The sequence below is a fragment of the Numenius arquata genome, chromosome 3 (assembly GCF_964106895.1).
Source record: "Numenius arquata chromosome 3, bNumArq3.hap1.1, whole genome shotgun sequence".
Taxonomy (NCBI): Eukaryota; Metazoa; Chordata; class Aves; order Charadriiformes; family Scolopacidae; genus Numenius; species Numenius arquata.
In genome coordinates, this window is record NC_133578.1 from 8,965,281 (window position 1) to 8,991,655 (window position 26,375).

General features: G+C 39.0%; 1 protein-coding gene across 1 annotated transcript in view; it reads left to right on the plus strand.

Moving 5' to 3' along the window:
- Nucleotides 1-388: 388 nt before the first annotated feature.
- ACTR3 (actin related protein 3) overlaps nucleotides 389-26,375 on the plus strand; it is a 31,513-nt gene continuing 5,526 nt past the window's right edge. Inside the window, exons 1-7 of the mRNA XM_074146023.1 lie at nucleotides 389-621; nucleotides 15,732-15,787; nucleotides 20,404-20,528; nucleotides 21,087-21,197; nucleotides 22,741-22,836; nucleotides 23,425-23,532; nucleotides 25,642-25,785. Of these exons, the coding sequence (XP_074002124.1) occupies nucleotides 578-621; nucleotides 15,732-15,787; nucleotides 20,404-20,528; nucleotides 21,087-21,197; nucleotides 22,741-22,836; nucleotides 23,425-23,532; nucleotides 25,642-25,785 (684 nt within the window). The 5' untranslated portion in view covers nucleotides 389-577. The remainder of the gene's footprint in view (nucleotides 622-15,731; nucleotides 15,788-20,403; nucleotides 20,529-21,086; nucleotides 21,198-22,740; nucleotides 22,837-23,424; nucleotides 23,533-25,641; nucleotides 25,786-26,375) is intronic.

Below are 26,375 nucleotides of genomic sequence, written 5' to 3' on the forward strand. Positions count from 1 at the left end.
AAAACATTAAAATACTTTGAAAGCAAACAAAAGAGTAGCGTGTTGCTACAGCACATCACGGGGCCAGACCCGGTGAGCACAGCAGTCTGTCCTTCCGACCCTGAGAGGCTTGAGAGGCAGGAAGAGAGAGAAAGAAGAGAGGGAGCCCTTGAAAAGATTTTTTTTTTTTTTTTCACTTTTTCCACCCGAACTCTCAGTTTTCAGCACTAAAATACTGCTTCACTCGCCCTCATCCTCTCGCCGCCCCTCAGGCGATCGGCAGCTGCCGGGGCGGGGAAGAACCCTCCCGCCCGCTTCACTTCGCGCCGCCTCGTAGGGGCGCGGCCGCGAGATCGGACGTCAGGCGAGGGCTGGGGTTTGTCGCGCCCGCCCTCGCCGCCGCGCGCAGGGAGGGGCGGGTCAGCCATCTTGGGCTCGCCGGGCCGTGCCTGCGAGCGGAGCGAAGCGGGCGGGGGAGGCAGCGCCCGCCCTGCGGAAGTGCCCTCGCTCCCTCCCTCCCTCGCCGCCGCCGAGCCCAGCCCCGCCGGAGCGCGCCCAGGGCTGCCCGCCGTCCCCAGCACCGCCGCTACCGAGGAGCATGGCAGGGCGGCTTCCCGCCTGTGTGGTGGACTGCGGCACGGGGTGAGCGACGGCCGGGCCGGCCGCTGACAGCTCGGTGCCGCCCGGGGCGGGGCCGGGCGGGTTCCGTTTGCCGCAGATGGCGGCGGGGGTCGCGCTGCCCGCGGCGGGGCCGGGCGGCCGCGCCCGAGGCGCCGCGGTGCCGGTAGCGGGTGGGCCGGGCCGGTCCGGGCTGGGCTGGGCTGGGCTGGTCTGGGCTGAGGGGAGCAGACGGCTTCCATCCCTTCCTCTCGCCGCCGCCGAGCCCTGGGGCCACCCCGCCGGGCCGGGGCCGCTCGGAGCAGCCGCCTGCGGCTCCTCGGCTGGTGGCTGCCGGGGTGCGGGGCAGCCGGTGCGGCTGCCGGAGCCGGGGGTGGCCAGTGGGGACAACGACTCTGCCACCCCCCGAGATGCCCTGGCTCGGAGGAGTCACCGCGCCGTCGGGGGGTGGGGTGGGGGGCCTCTTATGTGCTTATTTAATGTGGATAATGTCATTTATTCTGTGTTAACTTCTCACTGTGGAAGGGGAAAAAGAACCCCTCCCCCTCCAGCGAGCAAGCGCAGAGGAACTTCCTTAGTTTTGTCAAAGCCTCTTCCTGCTTTCGGGCTTTTCTACCTTATAAGGCAGTTTTCAGTGTCAAACCTGAACCAAATCCGTTTTAGAAACTCTTCTTTTTTGTTTAGCAGCCACCAGCTGATGAAGAGGACGCGGTGCCCGTGCTCTGTAGCATAAGCGGTGGTTGGGGAGAAGGCCCTCGGGATCCAGGCTGCCTTCCCCGCCGTGGCCTGGCTACTGGAGGCCGGGGCTGGGGAGCCGGCCCGCAGAGAGGGGTTACACCGACCTGGAGGGGTTACACCTGGAGGGGTTACCTGGTGCCGCTTGCAGGAGCGCCCTCGGGAAGTGAAAACTGCTCCCTGACCTGCCCTCTGGGGTGTGATCATTATTATTATTATTACTTTTTTAAAGATGAAATATTTCATTTTAGGCGTTATGCATCAGGCTTCTACTGGGAAGTACTGATGTACTTTCAAGGCTCTTCCTCTTTAGCTAGCGCTGATGGCATGATGATTCTTTAACTTGTCGTTTTTCTTTCCCCTCTCATCCATCTTGCTAAACATAGTCAAAGAAATTTCTCGGTGACTGCAGTGTAGGTACAAGTATTGACAATACTCTGAAAGGGCAAGTTCTTTTGAAATCCAGGCACTTGCTTTTTGAAAGCACATGCTCATCTTCCCTTCAAGAGAATCTGTTTGGTGTAGGACATGAATAAATTGGTCATTAAGAAGAACAGGCATATATATATATATATATCTGTAATACATGCATGTTTAACAGTTGTATGAGGAAGTCATACCTGTAGTTAGAGCAAGAACTAAAATCTTGAAATTTGTGGGATGAAGGAAGGTTAACACAGCGGGAATAAGAGTCTGTAGCTGAGTGTAATGGAAGTGTGAGTTGAACATGATGTCTACATGCACTGTTTATCATTCAAGATCTGTAATGTACTCTGCTGCATGCCACTAGAGGCTTTTTCCCATCCCATGTGTTTGTACGTTGCAGGTAGTCCCATTAAAGTCAGTAATTATGTCTTTATAGGTTTGCAAAATACAGGTTGTGACCACTGGAGTAGAGAGATTGACTTAAAGCTTTCAGTGATACCAAGCAAGAACAACGTGCTAGCCTATAGCTGTGTGAGAAATGACTTTGTCTTTTTAATGTGAGAGGTATAGTGAGGGACCCGAGCGTTAAAGCAGACGTTCTTGGGGAAGATCTGTAAGTACTCCATTAATCCACTTCAGTGCACAGGGCATACTCTGTGATGGTCTAGTATATAATGTTCACTAAGTCTTGCTCCTGTTTTATTTATTTATTTCCCTCCCAGTCTTCAAAGATCTCTCTAAGATGCTGTTCCATTGTGTATCTGTTTTGTTTTTTTTTTTTTTTAACATAGACCAACCTATTCTGCTCTCTAGGCTTTTCCCTTCTGGTGCTCTTCATAGTTCAAAGTTGTTTTTCCTTGAAGTTCTGCTTCAGGAAACTGTGTGGGCAAAGATTTTTAGCACTGGAAACATTACAGAGCGTTGGGGTTGTTGGAATTAATTGACTTCAGTACTCAAAGGTATAAAGTGGTGAATTTACAAAGGAGAAATCTAATACTTGAGGCAAATAGGGGAATAGGTGGGTACTAGCGCAGTGGGACGTGATAGCGTAATCGTGCTCATAGCTTTTTTTTTTTTTTTTAATTGGTGAAGCCCTCCCTAACCCCATCTCATTTTTTGTGTATAAGCAAGAACATGACATGTAAATTCTGTCAGCCTTGTGTTCTGTGCAGATCAGTTGAGGTCTCACCTAGGGTACTGTCTTATCTACCAAAATGGAAGAAAGCAGGCAATTTAAAGATAGCCCCTGAAAACAGGAAAAGAAAGAGGTTTTGAAAATACAGCCAAAGCAGAAAGTTGGAAAGGAACTGCCTTTAGAACAGGGAAAGCCTTAAAAGTGCACAAATTTTCCAATAAGTAGGGTTTTTCTAGAGGGAGGGGATGATAATTAATTTACAGTCCAAGCAGAATTTACCTTAATCAGCAAAAGGGCAGACGTAGGAGAGGTATTAAGGGTGTCTTCCTACGTGTCTTGTGCGTGTAGCCACAGGTTCAGTTTGTTCATCTGAGTGATTTATTTTATTTTATTTTTTATTTTTGGTGTGTGTGTGTGTTCATTTTTGCCAGGTAAGATCGAGGGGAAGGGGATGGATAAGAGGTGGCAGAGTTGTACTTTTCAGCATCAGCCTGCACAGATCAGACAAATTTTAAGAACCCTTTTTAAAGCATAAAGAGACCAAAGCACAGCAGAGCTTGGGTAGATCATGTGGTCCCCGTTGTTTGAGGTTTTAACAGGTTAATCAAACTTTTTAGGGATCATCCAAGTACGTGTCACACAGCTGGAGCTAGCAAATGAGTAAAGTCAGTGACATGGCAATCAGATTATGGGCGCAGCAAAAATTCTTTCAGTGTTACATTTGTTATCTTGAAATTTGCATTCTTTGCTTAAGCAAACCTGATATCTAGAAAATAAGATAATGGTTACCTGGTAAGAGCGGGTAAATATGTGAATGGGACTGACTTCAGATTGGCGTATCTAAGGATTACATGCCTTTTAAAATAAAAATACAAAAAAACCCAAGGAAAAATTACATGGAATTCTTTCCATAAACTGTATGAACAGCCCACCAAAGAAAGAAAAAGGCTCTTACTGATATTTTAATCTCAGTAGGCTGCAGCCTTTTGCTCTGTGGCTTTTTGGGTATTTGAATAGTTCTTGCTGCTTGTTCTACAGACAAACACAGTGCAGCCTGCGAGTCATGATTAAAAGCTCTTCCTACGCCACTTCAGAACTTAGCTTGATTAGGTTGACAAGTAGATTTTAACTGTGTCTTTCTGTGTGAATGCATTTTTTTTTTCCTTAGTATAAACTTGTATAACACTGAACCCAGCTCATTTGAGTTGGCAGATAATTGCAAGTGTTCAAATTAATGACTCTTCAGCTGAGCTGAAGTAAGTGGCTGTGCAACCTACTGCAGTTCCAAAATGAGAGCTTAATTTTAGCAATGAAAGTGATTTAAAGAAAAGTATTTGTATATTCTGTACCTAAACTTTCCCTTTTCTATAGGCTTGTGTACAGTTTTTCTGTGGCTGTCAGGTGGATCCTTTACCAACCAATACTTGAGTGTCGTAGGTGACCAGCTTCTCCAATGTGCCCCAGAGTCTTTTGTCGGTAGGGTCAGTATGTTGGTTCTCTTGAGTAAATTGGTTATGTGATTCTGTGTGGAAAAAAAAATAAATAAAAAATCTGTTGCCTCACATCCTACTTTCTTACATCTCTTCTCGTGTGCCGAGCTAGGCCCCTTTTTCACTTCCCTTACACAGTTTACAAGAATGGGTGTGTTTGGGTTTTTCTCTTCCTTCTTTCCTGAAGACTAGGTGGGGATGAAAGGTTTCAGAGTTGACTGGAGAAAGTTTGTGGTAGGAGCATGAGAGTCCCTCGATACCTCACGGCTGTCTGGGTTCCCTCGGAGCTGAGAGCCTGGAAAATTGAGTCCGCTCAGGATTTTTTTGCGTTAGGGAACTTCTCTAGTCAATCTTCATACAACACCTGTATAGCTTCATGTTCTGAAGTCGAGTGAAGTATTATGGGTTGAGTGTCCTATGATGTGAGAAGTTATGACAGGATTATGTCGTTCTCTTTCTCTTCTGGGTTTTGACCTGGTAGTGTAAATGAGTACAAGAACCATGAAAACTAATAATCTTCAATAATGAACAGCAAAGATACATTAGGTGAGAAATGCAGTGCTATAAAAAGAAGGAAAGGGGAAGCAAGAGCCTGGTTTGTGTGTTGTTTTTTTTTTTTTCTCTGCAACTTTTTTGGTCTTATACTGGACCTTGAAATGATTTTTCTTTCCTAATATTCCAGACATGGGTTACTTCCACAGATTTTCAAATCATAACCTCTATTTAGTATAAATATATCAGCACCGTGGTGTTCTCGCAGTTAATATTTCAGTTGGATATCTTGTCATGACCTTTGACGGTTTCCAGTCTTCATGAAAATGTTCTCTTTTGGGATGAATTTTCTCTATGTTGTGTCATCCCAGAAGTAACTTTTCAGTATGGAAAGCATGAACAAAATAATTCCTTAATCGAATATGGAAAAAAATACTCTTCCAGGATTTAAGAGTATCTTTTGCTTGCCAGTAGCTGAACTGGTTAGGGAGGGAGAGGGAAATGCTTCATCCTTAACATGGAAAAAGGAGTTGTGCTAGATTGAGAGTTGTGGTTTAATATATGTATTTTTAATAATTGCAAACAGGTTCTGAAGTCCTATGATGACCTGTGGTGTCTCTTAAATGATTCTGGTACATCACAGTCCATGTTGTAACACTAAGTGCGCAGAGGTTACAATATAATTAGGAATAATAAGAATTCAGTTAGGAATATATATATATATTTTTTTCAAAACACACATGTTTTGGAATTCCATTATAGGAATCAGTTTATATTTTATTGGAATGCATGTCAGAAGCAATCCAAGATGCACAGCACCTTCCAGTCCTTTTGTTTCTGCTTTTCTTTTCCTGTGTCTTTGTTAGGCTTGATACATATATATTAAAAAAGAAGGGAGAGGTGGCATTTCCAAGTTGAGGACAAATCCACTTGCATCCATGGGCTGGCTCTGTAAAGTTAAAGATAAATGAGCCACCTTCTGCGTACATCAGAGCTCACGTGTGCGTGGGAAGCTTGCGCAGTCGCTGGGACCGGAGTATGGCTCTGGTTATAAGGAAGGGTTTGAGGGAGGGTAGGGCTGTGGGTGGGACAGGGCAGGTTCTCTTCTTGTTTCTTGGTCGTTTATTACCTGGCTTGAACGTTCTGCCCAGAAAGCATGTTGATTGCAAGAGAGTGATCATGCAATTTTGCACATTTGCTCATCTGAACTCCTAGAAGCTGTATATTCAACTAATCTAGAACTACTGCACTAGTTCCTGAGTAGTTATCCAGCCTCTATATTATTTTATAGCACGTATAAGAAACTTTGCACTTGGTCTTTTAGTTCATGCAATTTAAAAGTTTCAACATAATGTTTCAACATTTAATTTTGTCACCGCAGGCTTTCTCGGGGAAATGCAAAAAGGCTTTGACAATTTCAAACGAACTTTTTTTTAAAACTAATTTTGGGCAAACATTCTTTGTTTAAAGACTTTAATGAGGAAACATTAAATTTGGAAGTAAATAAGTGAAATACTGTTTTAGTTTGTTCCAAATAAAACTGATAAGATCTGTTCTGCTTAGGAAAACAAATTTTTATTGCTTTACTTTTTAATTTTTGGTTTGTTTTAGTCACTGAGCTAAAATATATTTAGGTCTGCCAATCTAACAAAAATCATCCTTGGGTAGGTGCTTAAAAATACCAGTTTGATTGCAAACTTGTTAGTGTCCATAGCCGGATTAATTTTAACCATCAAAATGAGGCATCTGTCCTTTCCAAGTGCTAGTGCTGATATATTGCTTTCTTTTTATATATTTTTTTTTTAATCGGTTACAAGGAGTATTATATCCAAAATTGAAAAAGTCATCATTTCATCCACTGACTTAATGTAGGGTATAACATAATTAAATTTTTTTTTTTTTTCATTTTTGTTCTGATCATGAGTTTGCATTTTTAAGACTAGACATGGAAAAACTCTAGATAAATTTAGCTATTTTTTTTTCTGGGGTTTCCTTTTTGTCTTTATTATTCTCTTGTGGTCATTTTGAGTGTTTGCAGCTGTGCACAGGATGTGTTTTGGCATACTCCATCTGTAGAGAGCAAGATGCAGACAGGAGGTTGTCTGTTGATACTTTATTTTGATTGTACCCTGCTATCAATGAATGAATCCAAATTTTAATTCTTTAGTTGATGCAGCATCTCTTATTTACCTATTTTTTCAGTATTAACGTTTTATTTGTCATGTCTTGTCTTAGATTTATCATGCTGTTTATAATCTACAAGAGCCTTTACGATATAACTGGTTGCATATTTGTAGTCAGACTTCAGAATCTCTGTGATCTTGTTAAATGAGACCTGCTTTTTATATTAAACAAAATCCAGTGGTATGGTTTTTTTGTCCACAGCTTAGTGGGGCATTTTTTTTTCTACAAGGCAACCGTTTGTAATTGGAAGCTGTCTTATATTAGAAGCACGGGGTAACATGATAAGTATGTAAACTGGTGTTTTAATGCAAGCCTCTTCTTGATGGAAAACATTTGGTTGCCTGCTGAAGTGGTGACCAGTGGGCAGACGGGAGGTGTGCTGGGAGTCTCCTGCAGCGCTCGCTGTGCGCTCCTTCTCTCTCTCCATGCTGTAGCTGTCTGTCCGGATCATCTGACCCTCTGCTCAGACTGGTGTGACTGGGGCAATAGCATAGTAGCTGTTGGTTCAAAGCTGGAGCTCTCAAGTGCTGAAATTGTGCAAATAGCAAGCACAAATGCTCAGCTTTTTAAAACGTGGAATAACTTTACAAGTTTTAGTCACCGTATTGCATTTGTTTGGAAAAACTTCCAAGTTAAGTCAGATTTGTATCAGCTGTGGCTCTTCCTGCATCATATGACTCAAATTTTGCCTGTTTAATTTCTTCAAGTGCAAGATTTTATTTACTTGTCAATTATGTATTTGATTTAATTGATCCCTCCCTGTTTCATCTGCTGAAAAGTATGTATAGTTAATCTATTCTTTTGGGTTTTTTTTCTTCTGACAAACATCCATGCAATGTTCAGCTTATTTGGGGCAAATGATGTAGACAGTTGCCAAATTAATCTCCCCCTCATAATAAGCTAATAAGTAACTTATGCTATTAAGTAATTAGTCATGCAGACTTCCAAACTTTTGGGGCCTTCCTTCTTTGTTATTTGCAAATATCACATGGAGTAGTCAGGCTGTGGAAAATGCTCAGACAACTTCCATGGAAATGAAATATAAATTTATTAAGAAACCTAGCAGTATAGGTTAGTATTGTGTGGGTGTGGTGTAACACAGAGGCACTGTTAAGACACTTGTTAAAATGAATTAGTCTAGAAGTCTCAAAGGAAGCAGTAAGTAAAAAGAGAGCATTCTGCTTTTGCCAACACAAACTACTTTCATTATACAAAGATAATATCCAAAGCCGTTTGCTCTTCTTACTTTGAGAAAAATGTAGTCAAAGGAAAGCTGACTTCTTCTGTGTTAAAGTACATGTCAGCATTAAATATTTGAAATGGATTTTACAAATGTAAATAAAACTGACTAGGATTACAAATTTAGATGGTAATATCATCAGAATGGCTGAATTGGATTTTCTTAAACACTTAAACACGGGCTGGTTTTCAAGCACGCTTTTCATGACTCAATCATAAGCTGGAGTTATTTGGTAATAAATACATCTTATCTTCCTGTTTACTTTTAGGATAAGAGAACTTTTCCAGAGTCAAGCTATCAATGCTTGTTTATTTTTTTTTCTAAGATTTTGATGCAAGTAAATATGGAGCAAATTTGAAAGTAGATTGCAGGATCATAGAATTGCCCGGTTTGGAAGGGACCTCTTAGATCATCTAGTCCAACCATCTACCTAACCCTGACAAAAACCATCACTAAACCATATCTCTAAGCACTATGTCTACCTGTTTTTTGAATCCCTCCAGGGATGGTGACTCAACCGTTTCCCTGAGCAGCCCATTCCAATGCTTAATGACCCTTTTAGTGTAAAAATTTTTCCTGATGTCCAGTCTAAACCTCCCCTGGCGCAGCTTCTACTCCATCCAAACGTTAGTAAAATTAGAAGCTGCACAATGTGGTAGCTTTCTCTGTCCTCCAGACTGGTATAAAAATTGTCACCTGGAGACTCCTGTTACAATGCATGTGAATTTATTCTGACTGCTGTGTAGCACAGGCTGCTGTTGCCTCTGTGTCCTTCTTAGTCACGCACCTGGAGGGTTCAGCTCTTGCTGTTTGTGGCCGTGACTTCTTGTTTTCTCACTACACCTTTTAGCTAGATTTTTACAGCAAGCAAGCAAAGCAATGCTTTTAGCGAGCATTACAGTCACATCTGTGCTTTGGGTTAAGATGCAGCTGCTGATAAAAAGCAGCACTGGATAAATATTCTATACAAAAGTATGGATGCTTTTAAAGATAAATTAACTATTTTTAGAGGTGTATTTTTTCCTATTTAGGAAAAAAAATGTTTGTTAGAAGCATTTCTCTTTCAAGCTGCTTTTGAGCTTACTTTTTAAATTGCACACCACTTCCATCCGCTTATGGTCTGTTTTACTGTGGCAGGTAGATATGTGGTGAAGAAGTATTTGTTGTCAAGGTGAAAGTTCTTGTTCGAGTGGACTGATATTTTGGGGGGGAAATATTTTAAGAAAATAGTTTCAGATACGCAGTAATGCAGTTAATTTCAAGGCCAAGGTTGCAGACTGATGGATTTGTAACATCTGTGCTGTCTAGGGGTCCCATATGTCCTTGAAATATCCCCTTTTACCATCCCTTCACGTGTCTCATCTACAGCTTATCAAGATTCTTCATCTGAGAACACTTCTAATTTTGAGGGCTTTTTCCATTTATAGAGCTAATTCTTTGGCTTTCACTATTGATTACTTAAAACATTTTTTGATCAACAGGTGTTTTAAAACTTGACAGGAGCAGTTGCTATTTAAAAATGCAAGCTAGTGATGTGTAAAAGTAATATATATTTTAGCTAAAGATAGAAAAATATGAAAGGCGTGACAGATTTAAAAGTCTTTTGCTATCTTGTGTTTTATCAAGGACATCTGAAGAGAGATAGTAAACTAATTTATTAATATAAGTCCCATTTTCCTAATATAATCAGTTCCTTCGGGGACTTCTGATCTGCTGCTGCTTAACCAATTTGCACCTGATGCTAGAGCTGGGACCTTTTTTAAAGGGACAGGATGGCTTTCCTCTTTCGCCATCATTTTCTCATTATTACTCTTTACAGGGATTTGAAAAGTAAATACTCGGTAGGCTTTTCAGTGTCATCTAGTGTACAAGAAGGATGGCAGAAGAAAAGCAACAAATAAAAGCAAAGACTTGTTCAGGCTTTTCAGTCACCTGAGGCTGTATGTATGAAGACTAATGCCTCATCCATGTTTCAGAAGTTTTCCACTTCTTTTTAAAGCATTTTTGTTATCTAAGACTTCAGGCAGTAAAAACAATGTAACTCTCTTATAAATTCTGTCTATGTAGAATATGTCCAGTTAAAACTGGAAAGTTTTAACTTAAGAAAGGATATTAAGCCCTTTTTGATGAAGTCTTTGATGGGCAGACTGTCTGTAAGGAGCTGGGAATTGAAGAGCAGAATCCTTTCCGTTCTGTTTAAAAACTTGGAATTTTTGCCATTTGATTTGTTTCATGCCCTTCTGAGTATATTACTACGTGTGTGTGTGTGTGTCCCTAGAATCTCCCTGCTTTCTGAGCTCTTCTGTAGTGCTTCCTACAACCTGCTCAATTACAATTTTCCTAGAGTTAAGGTAACTTAGTCAGCAATGACTGTTGCTGTTGTATGCACACCTGCAACGAAGAATTTACATGCTTCGGTGAAGTTAAGTTGCATCTGCACTATCTTGGTGTGCCTTCACACAGTGGCCTGCTATGAAACACTGAAATAGTGAAACCATAAAATAACCTTTCTTGGTGTTGTATCTTCTATCTTGATCCATTCATCATAATGTTATTTACTTAATAGTAATTTAAAGATATAAGTAATGCTTCAAATTTCATAAATAACTAAATGCAGTTTAAGTTTCTGTAAAGCCTAATCCCATCGCTGAATATCAGACTTGGCTTGGAGCATGACCCCTTGGATGGGTCCCTCATAGGACTTTGTAGAGGTGCGTGTAGTTAGAGAAGCCTTGCTGGGCTTGGTGTGCAGGCTGTGAATACACTGAAGCAGAATTTCAGGACTTACACACTCCAAGCTAACGTGTATGCTGTACAGGTTACTGTGCTTGGGAAGCCCATTGCATCTGCAAGGTAAGATACGAGGCAGTGAACGTGTTGCATTTTGAGTGAGAGCTTGCACAGAAGGTTTGCTGTGGCTCAGATGGTGGACAGTGGTACAAAGCCATCATGAAGAGACAGCAATTTGATGAACAGAAACAACCACAAAAGCTCTCTGGGGGAAAAAAATAAATAAATTTGTTCTTCTAACATTATGCACCTTGAAGGTAAACCAGAAGGAGACCATTCTGATTTCAGCCTAGTCCTGACTTTCTTTCCAGAGAGTTTCAGGTTTGTTACTCCTTCCTCCCTACAGAAAAGTGGTTCTTTTTGTTTGTTTGTGTTTGAAGTTGCATTGCACTTTTCTAATGAGGCCAGTGTTGGAGGTACATCTTATTCCTGTTTGTGCGTGCATTTAAAAAAAGTGTCCTATGCATGAAATTGCTTTTAGTCCAGGTCATTGGGAGTGGCTGAGGGGTCGGCTGTAACCTGGGTTTGCTCTACAAAAGTTGAAGACCAGGTGGCATTTGTCCTCTAGTGCTCATCTCTGCTTGTGCTTGGCTAACTCATGTCTTTGCATGGAGGTGTCAGCAAAATGACAAGGATACAACTCGTATTGGGCCACCCTGTTTCTGTTGTACTTCTTAGAGCAGCTGAGCAAAGGTGTTGTCTGTGAAGCAGTTGTCCCCCTATTCCTCAGCCCTTAGTTAAAACTGCAGTTGTGCTAGAACTAGGGTGTATAAATTGGGAGAATATTTACAGAATGACATCTATTGTGGACAGGAAAGAAGGGGAGCAAAGGCGCGTGGTCACGGTTTGTGGTTTGCAGATGGAGGTTCTGTTAATGATGTTCTCATTAGAAGTTCTTACCCTAAGCGCCGTTTCCTGTGTCTTTAAAATTATCTGCATGACTAATACGTAAGTAATTCTTCAAGTTACATTGCTTTCATGTCATAGCCTCAGAAATGTCTGTTCTAGGTGAGAGAGCACATATAAGAAATCCCATTAGTGCAGCTGAGAACATTGTGGAGAGCCTTTTGGCTGTCCTTCCAGAGATCTCTCGGGCACGTCAGTCCAGAGCTTTGCAATATCAGGGTGTGAGTTTGAGGTGGATGTGACTCTGGAGTTCTCTAGAGATATTTCTCCACAGATAGTTGAGATGTGGGTTAGTAGAGTTAACTTAGAAGGAACCTTCATTACTTGCTACCCCCACCCCATTTGTGGTATGAATGTCCACTACAAAAAGTCATATTTTGTTTGTTGCAGCGTTGCATCCGCATAGGCCAGAGGACGGTGTATGAGACCCCACTGCCTTTTGGAGAAGACGTTGCAAGGAAGTCACTGGGGAATATCAGCACCATATATGAGTCTATCGATAGATAGTATAGAGGGGTGTGTATATGGTGTATGTGTATATGATTCTCTATATACCTACACGTACATATGTATGGAGACTTTGTGGATTGCTATTGGATGCTTTACAGCTTAGCTTCTAAAGTAAATGTGAAGGTCATGATTATCAACAAATTTTTTTGTGGTGTGTTTTTTTGTTTGGTTTTTTTTTTTGTTTTCTCCTGAAATGAGCTACTAGGCTTGCAGAAACACTTCAGGTAACTAAACATGGAGAAATAAAGGAAAACATTTGAATGATCAAGGTTGAATTCAGGTTTTCACCTTTGGGATTTTGTAAATCAGTTCTGTGTTACAGATTTTTTTTTTTTTTTAATAGAAATCCGCTTATACTTTTATACTCATCTGTACAGTGCATTGCTCTCTTACTGCTGAGTGCCCCAAATTCAGTGTGGGAAAGCTGAGTTCATGTCTCATTAAATGGCATGTGCCTGCCTGTCTCCATGGAAGTCCCTCCTGCTACTCTCAGTGCCGTGTAGCAAGCACTGATGTGGAAATCATGTGCTGATATGCAGCAAGCTATGATTTATTGGAAAACTCTGATCAAGTATTGGTACTGCCTTATGATATCTTTAATATCAAGGGTTTTATTTCGTGTAGTGGTAGTGATTGCTGCCCTGAAGAAGACAGGGTGTGCCTCATTCCCCTGTGAATCATCCATTAGTCAGAGACTTTGCTCTGTATGAACTGCTTGTGGAAACTGTATACTTGTGAAATGTAGCTTGCCCGTGGTGTCCTTTTTCATGTCAATTAAATGTTTACTTCAAGTGACAGAATAGATCTGATCGGTCTGAATAAAGCCTCATCTTTACAAAAGTTAGTTTTTAAGAAGTTAATTTTTTAAAAAGCCCGCTGTTACTAGATTGATGAAAATCTTCAGTTCTTCAAATGCACAATTTTTACTCATTTTTTAATTCACCTTATTTGTCTCACCTATTGCATTTTTAAACTCCACTTTACTTTTAATTATGAAGAACAAGCTTACTGTTTGGTATGTGTATTCCCATAGTGCCTGGCAGCCTGAGCTCCTGTCCAGAGCCCCATAGTACTAGTATATATATATATAGTACTATGCCGAAGGCTGGCCGTGCCTGCGAGCGTGGAGCTGCAAGGGCAGGGGGTAGGGGGGAGTCCTTCCCCTGACCCATGGGTAAGCCGCGGTGGCATTCCTGACGCAGAAAGGAGAGTGTGGCAAGGAAGTCTGGGCACACTAGAGATGTGAAGCCTTGCATTGGAGACTCGCAGCTATAATCCTTTAGTATTCAGAGACCAGAAACCATGTGGGTTTGTGTTTTTTTTTTTTTTCCTTTTTTTTTTTGAAACCTAAAAATGTGACTTTTTTTTTTTTTTCATGAGTCAGGAGACTTCTTGCTGAGTAGGCCATAGTATTTTTAGATATGCTGATTTTTATGTCTGAATATGGTCTTCTTATGTAAAATGCATCTTTCATTTGACTGTTTTCCTTTCAGTCTGCTGGCTGTGTGTGCGCTGGGCAGCCTCCCACACCACAAGCGGCTAACAGCCCCTTACCTGCAACAGTTTAGCGTTTGTTTTCTTTGAAATACTGAGTTTAGTAATCAAATAGTTTTAACTTTTTTGCTTAAGGCGCTTCTGATCTAGTTGTAGGTTTATGTAGACTTCAGGCTCCAAAGTTCCTCTGTAGATTTAGCTTTAAAATCCATGTACCACAGTTCCAGATTTACAGGGGAAGGTAGAAGGGAGTGAGTCAGTATTTGCTGGTTTTCTTATTAGTTTTCTTGTGGAACTAAAGAACTAAAAGCCTTTTAATGTAGATACAGCAAACAGCTTTATTCTGCGTGACAGGCTATAGAAGCATCAGATTGTGGAAGTCTTGATACTTAAGAAAAAAATTTAAAAAAACTTTTAAGTCTGCAAAGTCTGAGTTGCGTATCATGAGCTCAGGCACATACAGTATATAAGGCTGATCTCTTCATAAGGTGTGAATTTCTTTCTGGTATTTAGTTTCTGGTTTTTGTTTTGTTTTTTTCATTATTCATATTATTTCACCTGTGAAGTTTTTTTTTTTCAGTAAACATTCCCATTGATCAATAAGAAGTCAAGCTTTTTGCATGGTTACTCCCAACTGTTGCAGTGTGTTACGGACAAGATCAGGTTTACAGCTTTAAAATCACTTGTTTTGCAAGGCGTTTTTGGTGTTAGATGAGGTCCCGTGGTAACAACTTCATTATTTAGAGAGAAATATACCTTCCTGTTGAGGATACCGTTTCTCCTGGCCCGGCACTAATGCACACAACCAATGTCAGCGATAGAAATTGTGTAGGTGTTAGCAGACACGTGCGCAAATTGCCAACCCCTGCATCGGTAGCATCGCAGCAAAACCTGCGGCAGCACCACCCCTCTTCTGTCCTCCGAAAACCAACCTCTTGCTGTACTCATTGCCCCTCGTTTTGCTGTCTTATTGACGTAGATTTCTGGCTTGGTAAAGTTAACTACTGCTTTATACAGCCTAAGATCTTCCAGGTTTATATGTAAGTGCTGAAAATTGTAGGGGTGCTGCTACAGCGTTCCATGCTTTAGCTGATGCTGCTTATTTAGTCAGTGCAGCTGTCGGGCTGTGTAAAGAAAACAAGAACTTTCTCGTGTCTGTCTTTATTAAAAACTTGTGCATAGGCTGTAACTCTTGAATGCAGCGTGCATTTTGGTCTGCACGTTTTAGAATTTGCCAACGCTGTTAACTCTCTTGTGACAACATTTCTAGCAGCTGGATTGTTTTGTTACTGTGAGTTTTGTAGTCATTTTTGTGAATACAATGGTAATTTCTTCAGTTTTCTTGCATCATGACAGTGAAAGTGATGCATGGATCTGTAGCACATGCTGAAAATCGGGTGGGCGAAGGTGTGTAGTTCTTTTCCTCTTGCTTTCCTTTGTCTCTTAAGCACATTTTCAAGGCTGTTTTCTGTTTGTTGAGTGGAATTTCCTTTGCTGTCACGGTCATTATCATCTGTCAGTACTTGCCACCTACAGTAGTATATCTTGGAATGATGGCCAGCCCTGCTGCATGCCCAGCTGGCAGTATTTTTTTTTTTTTTTTTTTTTTTTTAAGGAAACTCTGGATCTTTTTGATATGGGAAGAAAAGTATGTCATCAGAAAAGGGAGATATCTTTGGTATTTGTGGCATTATATATTATAACCCAACCTTTTTTTTTTTTGCCTCAATAGGTACACAAAGCTCGGATATGCCGGTAATACTGAACCCCAGTTCATTATTCCTTCATGTAAGTATTTGTTACTCATGTATGAGTGCTGAAGTTCCACTTAGAGTTTCTGTAATGTGCTATGTAAAAAAAAAAAAAAAAAAAAAAGTTAAAATGAGCAACTTGAAAAGATCTCTGAGTGATGACACAGAGTGATAGCATGGCTCTGTTCTTTTTTGCTATGGATACTCAATTTAGAAAGATACATTCATTAAAATGGTATGTTAATATTTGAAGTTAATGGCTTGGAAACTGAAACCATACTGAAATAGCCACAGGAGTGTGGCTATATGTACTTTTTAGAAGGTTTTTCCCTGATTAGGGACTTCTCAGGTTCGTTTAGTTGATTGTAACTAGAAAAAAAAATCAAATTGGGTGTTTTAATATCTTTAGGGTATAAAAATGTTATACTTCCTAGATATTTTTCAGTACTTCAGCTGTGTTACTTAATTTACTACGTTTTGTAAATAGAACAGGGAAACAATTTATTTATTCTACATGTAAAATTGCTTATTTGCTCCCTGTCTTCTGAACTGTTTCTCCCCTTGAAGTAATACAGCTCTACTCTAGAGTGGAATTCTATCAGCTTCCTTTAGAAGTGCTTCACCTTTTGACCTCGTACACCACTTGGCATTTTGTCATTGTTCATCCGTGCCAAAGTAATCACGTATTACATCCTGGTAAAAAGGAATAATTAGTACACCCAGTTTTCCTTGTAAACGCAACAGGAAAAGAGCTAGAACTAATAATACTTAAGCATAGTTGCAGTAAAATAGAACTTGATAGTTCAGGCTCTATGTTAATTTTTCTAGAAAATATGCTTCAAAAAGCAATGTTCATGGAAAGCTAAAGTTAATTCACTCAATGCGTTCTCCAATTTTCATACAAGTGAGAGAATCCTTTCAATCTCTTCTATATGTAGTTCTTCATTCATTTGAATTTCATTTGGTTCACCTCAGTGGCATATAAAATATACTCTACAGTTTTTTGTTTTTCACACAAAACATAGTTTTACCATTACATTTTAAAAAAGCTAACAAACCACTGGAAAAAATAACGCACTTATATTTCCCTTTAAGCTTAATAGCAATCTTTAATTTAAAAATGGGCATATCATTATTTTATTTACTTTCAGATAAATAGGGTTTATATACTTTTTTCTGCATCTTCAGATTTGGTTTCTTTAATTTTAAAATTGCTTTCTTGCTCCAAAAAAAGGAGAAGAAAGATAATGACACTTTAAACAAATTCTGGGAATGAAATGACCTGTCATATCGTTAAGCAGAGAAATTTATACAACATGGATGCTATTAAAGTAGAAGAGAAAGGGGGGAAATGAGATTTTTTTGACAGCTTTTTGATACATTGTGGTGTATTTTAAAAAAAACAAAACCAAACGTGTGCTCTACTGTAGATGCTCCTACAGCTGAAATGGTCCTTGACTGCATTTCTCTTCTTGAAAAAGGCATTTTTCTCACGTCTACTGGACTTCAAGCTAAATAATTACACTGTGCATGAGTTTGCCTTAATCCTCTGCCTCAAATGAAATCAAACAGCACTGGTGTAATCCACATTAAAAGAGTATAGCAGTACCTAGTTTCAAAGTAAAATGTTAAGGAAAACTGTGGATCATTCCAAAACTCTTTGCTGTCTTTAATTTCCTTAATATTATCCACAGAGGAAAAATGGATTGGTTTCTCCTTTGACTTCCAGCAATGGTAGCTGCATGTTATCAATTTGGTTGTCTAAAAAATGTTTGCTGTGAAACAGGTTTGAGCAGCATTCCTTCTGCCTTGTTCAATTGCTGCTTATCTTATTCACTTCTGCTCTTAACAAATTTTTATCTCCCACTCCTCTCCTGTTGTGTTCTTGATTTAATTCTCAATATGCTTCTGTAGAGATGACAAATGCTTGTTTGAAAAGTGAAGTAAATGGGAATATATTGGGCCGATTTTTTTGGAAAAGACTTGGGTTCACTGCTTTCCTTCCGGGCTGCTTTTTAGATCCTAGCAGATGATTAATTTTGCTTGATTTTTATTCACTTAATCCTTTTTTTCCTCTGTATGTTAAAGTAGGAGTCAGCTTCTTTCTATGACCTGGTAGTTCTCTTGATGTGTCACCTATTTTAGTTTATCTGTAATAGTTTACATATTAGATGGCCTTTCCTTTACCTTTAAAAGAGAAAAAAAAAAAAGGCTTAAGTAGTGATTAAGCACAAAAATTGATTTGATGCAAGTATGTCCTCTTTTTTTGTAAAAGCTCTTAATTCTTGTGCCAAGCAAACCAAAGGCAAATAGGCTCTGAAATACCACTGGAGCGCTGCCCATCTTTAGACACCGCAGTAGCCTAGCTCTGGTTTCAGCAAGATTTATTTTCCTGTTTGTATTTTCAGGATATGAGTCTTGATTCAGGTTGTTCCATGGTCATTTCAGACTTTCAAACCCAGGGCCTCAAGGTCAGCAAAATATTGAGAGGTCCCGTCTTGTTTTAGGCTTGTAACAGGGTGAAACCACTTCATAGAATCATAGAATCGTCTAGGTTGGAAGAGACCCTTGGGATCATCGAGTCCAACCATCTACCCTACTCTACAAAGTTCTCTGCTATACCGTATCCCCCAACACCACACCTAAACGTCTCTTAAACACAGCCAGGGATGGTGACTCAACCACCTCCCTGGGCAGCCTATTCCAATGCCCGACCACTCTTTCTGTGAAAAATTCTTTCCTAATGTTCAGTCTAAACCTACCCTGTTGGAGCTTGAAGCCATTCCCTCTCGTTCTGTCATTAATTACCTGTGAGAAGAGACCAGCACCAACCTCTCTACAGTGTCCTTTCAAGTAGTTGTAGAGAGTGATGAGGTCTCCCCTCAGCCTCCTCTTCCTCATACTAAACAGTCCCAGCTCTTTCAACCGCTCTTCATATGAAAGTTTCTATAATCCTGTGGCAAGCGATGGAAGTTTACTTGAAACTTCTTGAAGATAACACACATCTGGACAGAATTTCCCAAAATGTGTGAGCTTTGTAATGATGACCTGAAAAAATATTTGGCAAGATTCTTCTTTTCACTTGCAGCAGATGCTGGCCTTGCGACATCTCCTTCCCCACGATTTTAGTTTCTACTTCTTATCTGCCCCCCACCCCCATCCTTTCAGCTTCCTCCAGCCTTTTGCTTCCTCTCTGCTTTCCTGCAAGCTGCTACAGAAGTTACAGGATGATTCAGTTTTCTTCCTGAAGAGCTCAAAATAATGTTTTCTGTTTTATCCTGTTCAGTCTTTCACAATATTTTGGCTGCGCAGCTCTGCTTTTGTTGCTCTTTATGGGATGAGAAAGGAGAAGGATGGGGAGCATCAATGAACTAACAGTGCTTTACCTTAGCATGCTATTAATTTCCAAATCCTAAAGCTGTCCCATCTGGTGGGCTTGAAGCTGCAGCAGCTTTTTTCGTAACTTTTTTTTTTTTAAATTTTAGTTGTGAGCAAATAGAACTTCTTACTGAAGGTGAGAATTAGAAAAATAATTCTGCCTGTGAGCTTTTGGAGCAAGACCTTTGAATAACTGAGGCTGATATTAATGCTTCTTATATATATGAATTTCTTCATTTGTGTAAAGGATTGTGTTTAAAGGCAATTAGGAAGAGTTGAAAACATACAGCAGGTATTGCTGGCACTGCAGCCCTGTTAGCCAGGGGGCTGATGCAAGAGATGAGGAAAGGGAACATCTGTGTTCCCATGATAATCTAATCACTGATCCATCTTTCCAGGATCCTGTGTTTAGCCTTAGCCAGTATTTTTCTGATAAAACCTTTTTGCTTTATTTATGATGAGTAATTAGCATGGAAGGAATAAATTGCCAAGGCACGAACTCTTAACTTCTGCCAGTTATTCCTTGAAGTGAAGGAGAGATTTATAGTCTGTCTTAAATGAAATTCTCCATCCTGTTCTTAATGATAAGATAGGAGTAGGGTTTAAAGAAAGAAATTAAACAAAGACTTTGTGAAAATCTGTTTGAAAGCATCTAAAGATGCATCATGGGTCCATTTGTCCTGGAAATGCTCTTTCTATTCCTGTCCAGTTTTCTTTTTCTGTATGCTTTACATTTTCTCCTACTTCTTCCTTCCTGGCTTTTTCTACGTGTTTTTGCTTATTTAGTTGCTATTCAGTCCCTTTTTTGTGTGCCATATCTCACTTTCATAATATGTCCAGAAATCAAATTGGTGCAAGTGAAGTAGAACGTCTGTTTGTATAACGGCAACATGTTTTCTTTCTTGCTCTTTATAAAACTTTTTAAAAAATTATTACTACTAGTGCGGAAAATTAGCACACTTGTTGAATAAAATGAGATCTGTAGAGATACCCTATCTTCGTGATTCTTTTTATATTTTATCTCCCTGATTGCACTTTGAGTGTCTAACAATTAAATCTGTTTTGGATCTGTATTGTGTTACTTTATAAATCCTAATTATGTTTACCTGTGATTGGAATTAAAATTTATGTGTGTTTTATTTAGCTTTTCAGTGCTTATGCCTGAAACAGGATGAATGCAATTACAATGTGTTCCTATTTTTGAATGTTGGGTTGTTTTTTTTCTTTTTTTTACTGTGCAGGATATGTACTTATTGTTTGTATTTTCTGTTAAAGGTATTGCTATCAAAGAATCGGCAAAAGTGGTCGATCAAGCACAAAGGAGGGTTTTGAAAGGTGTCGATGATTTAGACTTCTTTATCGGGGATGAAGCAATAGAAAAACCAACTTATGCAACCAAGGTATTAAGAGAAATGTTTAATTTTCCAGTACTCCTAGAAAGCATCAGCTATATAGTAAACAGCTGCTTAAGAGTGTTTTCTGGTTAACTTTAATCTTACTTTCTTATTAGTTCTGTTCTAATGGAAAATAAGGTTTGGTATTAGTTTTGTTGACCTCCAGGAGCCTGTGGGAATTTGCAGAAATGTATGTGCAGAAATATAATGTGTATATTTCTTTTGAAGTGGAGGGAGGCTGGGAGAGTGTTTAGCGGAAATGTCACATTCTTTCATGTTCCTTGGCATCTTTTATCAGCAACATGAGAGTCAGGATACTGGGTTAAGGGGGGGCCTCTGGTTTATCCTAGTGCCACCATACTGTTGCACTGACAAAAGCGCAATATATTGTCTCTGCCATTAAAGGCTGGAATCTGAATTTCAAACAGGTGTCAGACCCAGATAGGGAAAACCTAATGCAACTTTTCTTGCATATGTAGATCATATGCTTTTACTGCAGTTGAAAACACTGATTATTTTTTTCTTTTTTGTTTCCAATTATATTTCGATATTCTTGTGCAACAGTGGCCCATCCGCCATGGTATAGTTGAAGACTGGGACTTGATGGAGAGGTTTATGGAGCAAGTAATCTTTAAGTATCTAAGGGCAGAACCTGAGGATCATTATTTTCTTTTGGTAGGTAAAATTATCTCCTACTTAACAAATTGCATGTGACTGGTAAGAATGTTTGTGTTGATTTATGTAGTAATTCTTAAATAAGAATATGCTTATCTTGAAAACTAAAGTAAATATAAATTACTTGAAACTTTCCTGACCTGGCTTATCCCATCCGGGTTCTATAATCTGCTAGAGATGTCAGAGTGTCTGAACTGCAAACTTTTTTTCTTTTCTCATTTCCATCCAAATCGTGTCTGTTCTATCCCTTTTTTCTATTACTTACCCACTGAATTCAGTAATCATGTTGACGTTTTTGAGACAAAAAAGTATCTCTGTGTTTTGACTTGACATAATTACAATTATTTTGTTTTTACAATGCTGCCACCTGGATAGCATGTCTAGACAGTGATTTTTTTTTTTTTTTTTCTTTTTCGTGAAATCAGAAGAATTGATTGTCATGTTTGGGTTAGACCTGAATTAAGGTTAATGTTAATCCTTAGTATTTTTTATTTAAAGCCATTGAAATAGGCAATTTGTTTTAGTGTGATGTTTATAGAGCAAGTTTGGAATTAGAGGCGTTGGCCATACTTGTTAAAGAACATGTCATCTAATGCAGCCTCTTCTCGAAGCAGGTCCACTTACGTCCAGCTGCTCAAGGCTGAAGTCAGCCAAGCTTTGAATACCTCCAAGGATCAAGATGCCATAACAACTCTGGGCCCCTTTTCCAATATTTGACCACCCTCATGTTTCCTTTTTTCCTCCTAACACCTACCTAGGATGTCCCGTGTTGCAGTTTATCTCTGTGGCCCCTTGTCCTGTCACCTTGGTGAAAAGTCAGGCTCCCTCCTCTTTCTAGCCTCCTATTACATGGTTATTGCAGTGGAAGAGTGATTTTTTTTGTTTGGTTTTTTTGTTTTCCCCCACAAATATTCTGTAACACTATTAAAAATAATCTTTCAGAGGAGAGACTTAATTATGTGCGGTACTTTAATGAAAATTATACCATACTATCATAATGTATTGTATGTTGTTGGTAGCTTCTCAGTTGAGTACGTTTCTGCAGCTCATCGTATTAACTTGTTTTATAGTGATTGCCTTCTGAAGAAAAACAGCTTTTTTCTTTAATGAGTCACTGAGATTTTTTTTAAAAATGCTGTTCTTTAAGTGTGCTAAACTGCATCCTTTGACATTTTTTGGTTGATAGTTCTTGATTCTTTCAAGTGAAATCTAAAGGTATAATGAGCTAACCAACCCACAAAGGGGGCCTTCGATGTAAATTCTTAAGCAGTAATTACTATCATGTTTTTATTGCACCACTTGTTTTTGCAATGCAGATTGCATAAATTCTGTTATTGTCAGAGGAGTTTCTAGATTTTCTTAATTGCACCGTTTGCTTTTAAAAGCACCTTTTGCACATTACTATTTTTACGTGCTATTGTTGAGTAGAGCTCATCTTTCAAAACTTAGGATTTGGTGATTTTTTTTTTTTTTAATTATTTTTTATTTTTAAAGTTAAGTGTTTGATTTGAATGTAACACTTGGGTTTTTTTTTGTCTCACAGACTGAGCCTCCATTAAATACTCCAGAAAATAGAGAATATACTGCTGAAATCATGTTCGAGTCTTTCAACGTTCCAGGGCTATATATTGCTGTTCAGGTAAGGGCAGGGCTGTTGAAAGTTAGAGCTACAGTGTTTTTCTTTGAGCTATAACTGATTCCTCTATGAAAACTGTATGCGTGGTGTTTGAAATACTTTTATGTACTTTTGGTTAGCAGTTTCACCACTAGGTGTTTGAAATGCATTGATTCTGTGGTCTGTTGGCTGGGTACTGTTCCCCTGTTACCTGTGTAGAAGGTGACCTCCAAGCAGTAGAGAATCTGTTGTATCACAAGTAAATTAAAAAAAAAAAAAAAAACCAACAAAAAACAAAACCAAAAAAACATGACAAACCACTTCATAATAATGGTATTAGGCCAAGAATTAAATTCCCCTCCATATGAAATAGCAAAAAAGGTGTTTGTTTGAACATGGCTAAAGAAGCATTAGGAGTCAAAAACTCCATTTGTGCAGTCTGTTTTTCATAAGCTGTTGTGTACACGTATATACTATTACTGAACAAGTTTCCACGCTGTAAATTACCACAAGGGTGTCAGTCTGGGTATTACTGGGAGGGGTAGTGGAAGGTGGGATCTGCAATGCAGTGCTTTTATTAAGATTTGGGTTTTGTGTGTATTCTTTTACAAGGCTGTCCTTGCCTTAGCTGCATCTTGGACGTCAAGACAAGTAGGAGAACGAACGCTGACCGGCACGGTTATAGACAGTGGTGATGGTGTCACCCACGTTATTCCTGTTGTAAGTATACATCAAAGCTATAGAAACAATTTAACCGGAGAACAGTTTGTCCTGTAACTTCTCTGAAGTTCACACTTTACACAGACTGAAGTTTAGCTAGGAATCTTAAAAACTGTCAGAAAATTTCCAGGCTTGTGGCTGTGGGTTTATTTTGTAGTGCGGAAACTCCTGAAGAACTTCTCTGCACCCTGAGTTTGTCAGGGTATATTGTATTTCAGTGACTCATCTTAAAAGGTGATTTGCCAAGGTCATGCTAAGTGATCGATGCAGTTGGATTGCTTTATCATATTTCCTGTTTATTGTGCTGTTGAGAGGAATATGGGTTTTACAATAGTGCAAAAAATTTTGGAAACTTGTTTAATTCGGTCAATTCATATATAAAATAGAAATAATACAAAATATTTGAGGACAGATGTAGTATTGTTTACAATTTTTCTCCCTCTGTTGACCAATGTTTAATAGCGTGCTATCATGCATCAGTGATACAAGCAAAAAGAAAAAAGTTCCTACCTGGCTGGAGAATAAAACCCAACCCTTAAGGTTAATTAATGTTGAATATCTGTTCCAATATATCAAGTTGCTAAAAGCAAAAATTAGTATGATCGTGTGATTTTTTATTAAATAATTAACACTTACAGCTGCAGTTTCTTAACTGTTAAATTATTGTTTTTGCTGTGGGTATGTATTTCCTTTTACAAAGCTACATATTTGAAATTTTATGATTGGAATATTTAATAGTGTTCTTTATTTCAAGTGGCTGGTAATATGTCTCTCTGCCCATCTTTCCTTGGGAAGTTAAATGCATGTCTAGGCATCAGGTGCATTTTTCTTTTCAAAATGAAGTTAAATTACAATTTTTAAGATTAAACTCTATACAAAGCTTTATCATGCCACAGTAACCTCAATTTTTAAAAATTATCTGTTACACCAAATAGTAGTATTGGTGGTGATCAAACATATGCTGTCATGTAACAACTTGTTATTAATCTTGGTGGAATCTAGTGGCTAGATCCTTGTTCAGACTGTTCATCCAACATGGCATATTTTTATTAAGATGTAGGAAACAATTGACATTACCTTTTATAGGTAAACTTTTTAAAAGTAGTAGTTCAAATTGCTGTTTAAAACAGTTAAATTTTTCCTCATTTGTGGGTTTGTTTTTTGCGGTGTTTTTTTTTTTAATTGAAATAAGAGTGGGTATTTGATATAATTTGAAACAGTAAGCTCCTTTGTAGAGTGACGTTCACTTAATTTCTGGAATTTTTAAACACATTCAACAAATTGACAGCAATAGTATACCACTTTTACTACAAAATAAAGAGGAATGAAACGCTTATCTCTAGTGAAGTTAATGATAACTGTATTATTTTCTATGTGAGAAAATTCATTTTATATGGATGTATGCTATATATAGGAAATTTTAAGCATTTAACATTAGTGTGATACCTGGATACATCTGTTTGGATGTAGCAGGTCTGGTGAGGTTGAAGGCCTTGAACGTTTTTGGTTTCTGTGTTTGGGCCTGATACTTTTAATGCCCTGACAATGGCCCCCAGCACACGTGTGACTTACAAGGATAGACTGATGGATGACTATGGGCCAGGCTGATGTTCTAAGCAGTCTCAATTATTCTGCTGAAATGATGCATTTTCTCCCTATTTTCAGAAAATTAATTTTGATTCATGTGGATTGTAACGTCTTACATCAGTGGCTGTGACTGCAGAGCCACATCATTTATTCTAAAATAATATTTCACGATACAAGGTTCCTTGACCTTTTTGGTAAGAGTAACCTCATTTTGAAGAGAAAATAAAGGCCAAGGAGTAGTGAGTATAGCTATTTGTCTGCCTTATGTATTAGTGACCTTTCTGTTCCTCCCAACCTTGTGAGAATTATGAACCAATGCAAAACGAAACACTTTAACAAGTGAAATAAGGCTACTGAAGAATTGAATTTCTGGTAATTAATCGAGTCGGTCTTAAAGAGTATCCATCTCACAATCTCAGGCAGGGAATGGGAGTTCAGACTCTGTGTCTTTTCCTGTCTCTCCTAAGCTTTGTTGAAAGGAGTTCTTGTCAATGTCTTTCTCCCAATTAATTTTATGTACAGGCTGAAGGATACGTGATTGGCAGCTGTATCAAACACATTCCCATTGCCGGGCGAGATATAACATACTTCATTCAGCAGTTGCTGAGGGAGCGAGAAGTAGGAATTCCTCCTGAGCAATCCTTGGAAACAGCTAAAGCAGTGAAGGTAACGTGTGCGTTGCAGGCCTTAAGGTTACTTTTAGATCAGGGCTTGAGACCTATTTTAAAAACACAATAATCTCTTAATCATTATCCTTCCAATTAATGGTGCTCTGTTTCTAAATAATACAAAAATGTCTAAATAATATAATAACGTGAAATACCTTAAACTTAAGGTATATAGTTGGGTTATACTCAATTTGGCCTAGAATTTCCCTCTTCACTTGTAGTCTCCCCTTTCTCCCCGCTTCCCTTATTATTATCATTGCAATACTCAGTAGGAAGCGTTCTTGGTGGGATGCGTAATGTAAAGAGCTGTAATTATTCTCTTATTCTATCTGAATATTGATGTGTTCTTTTTTGTAGTACAAAGCTATTCCAAAAGACATTTGGCTTAAAGTACACTTCAACCTTGTTTCTATGGCAATCCTTCAATATACTTTAGAACTCATTTCTCACTGTTGTAGAAGTTTAGAGAAAAAAATAAAGATAAGTAATTTAGCTCAGCAAGATGTGCTGTTTTCAGTGCCACACGGAAATGATTTGTAGTAGCAGAGCCATTATCTAACTGTATACAGTAAATGGCAGTTCACCCGT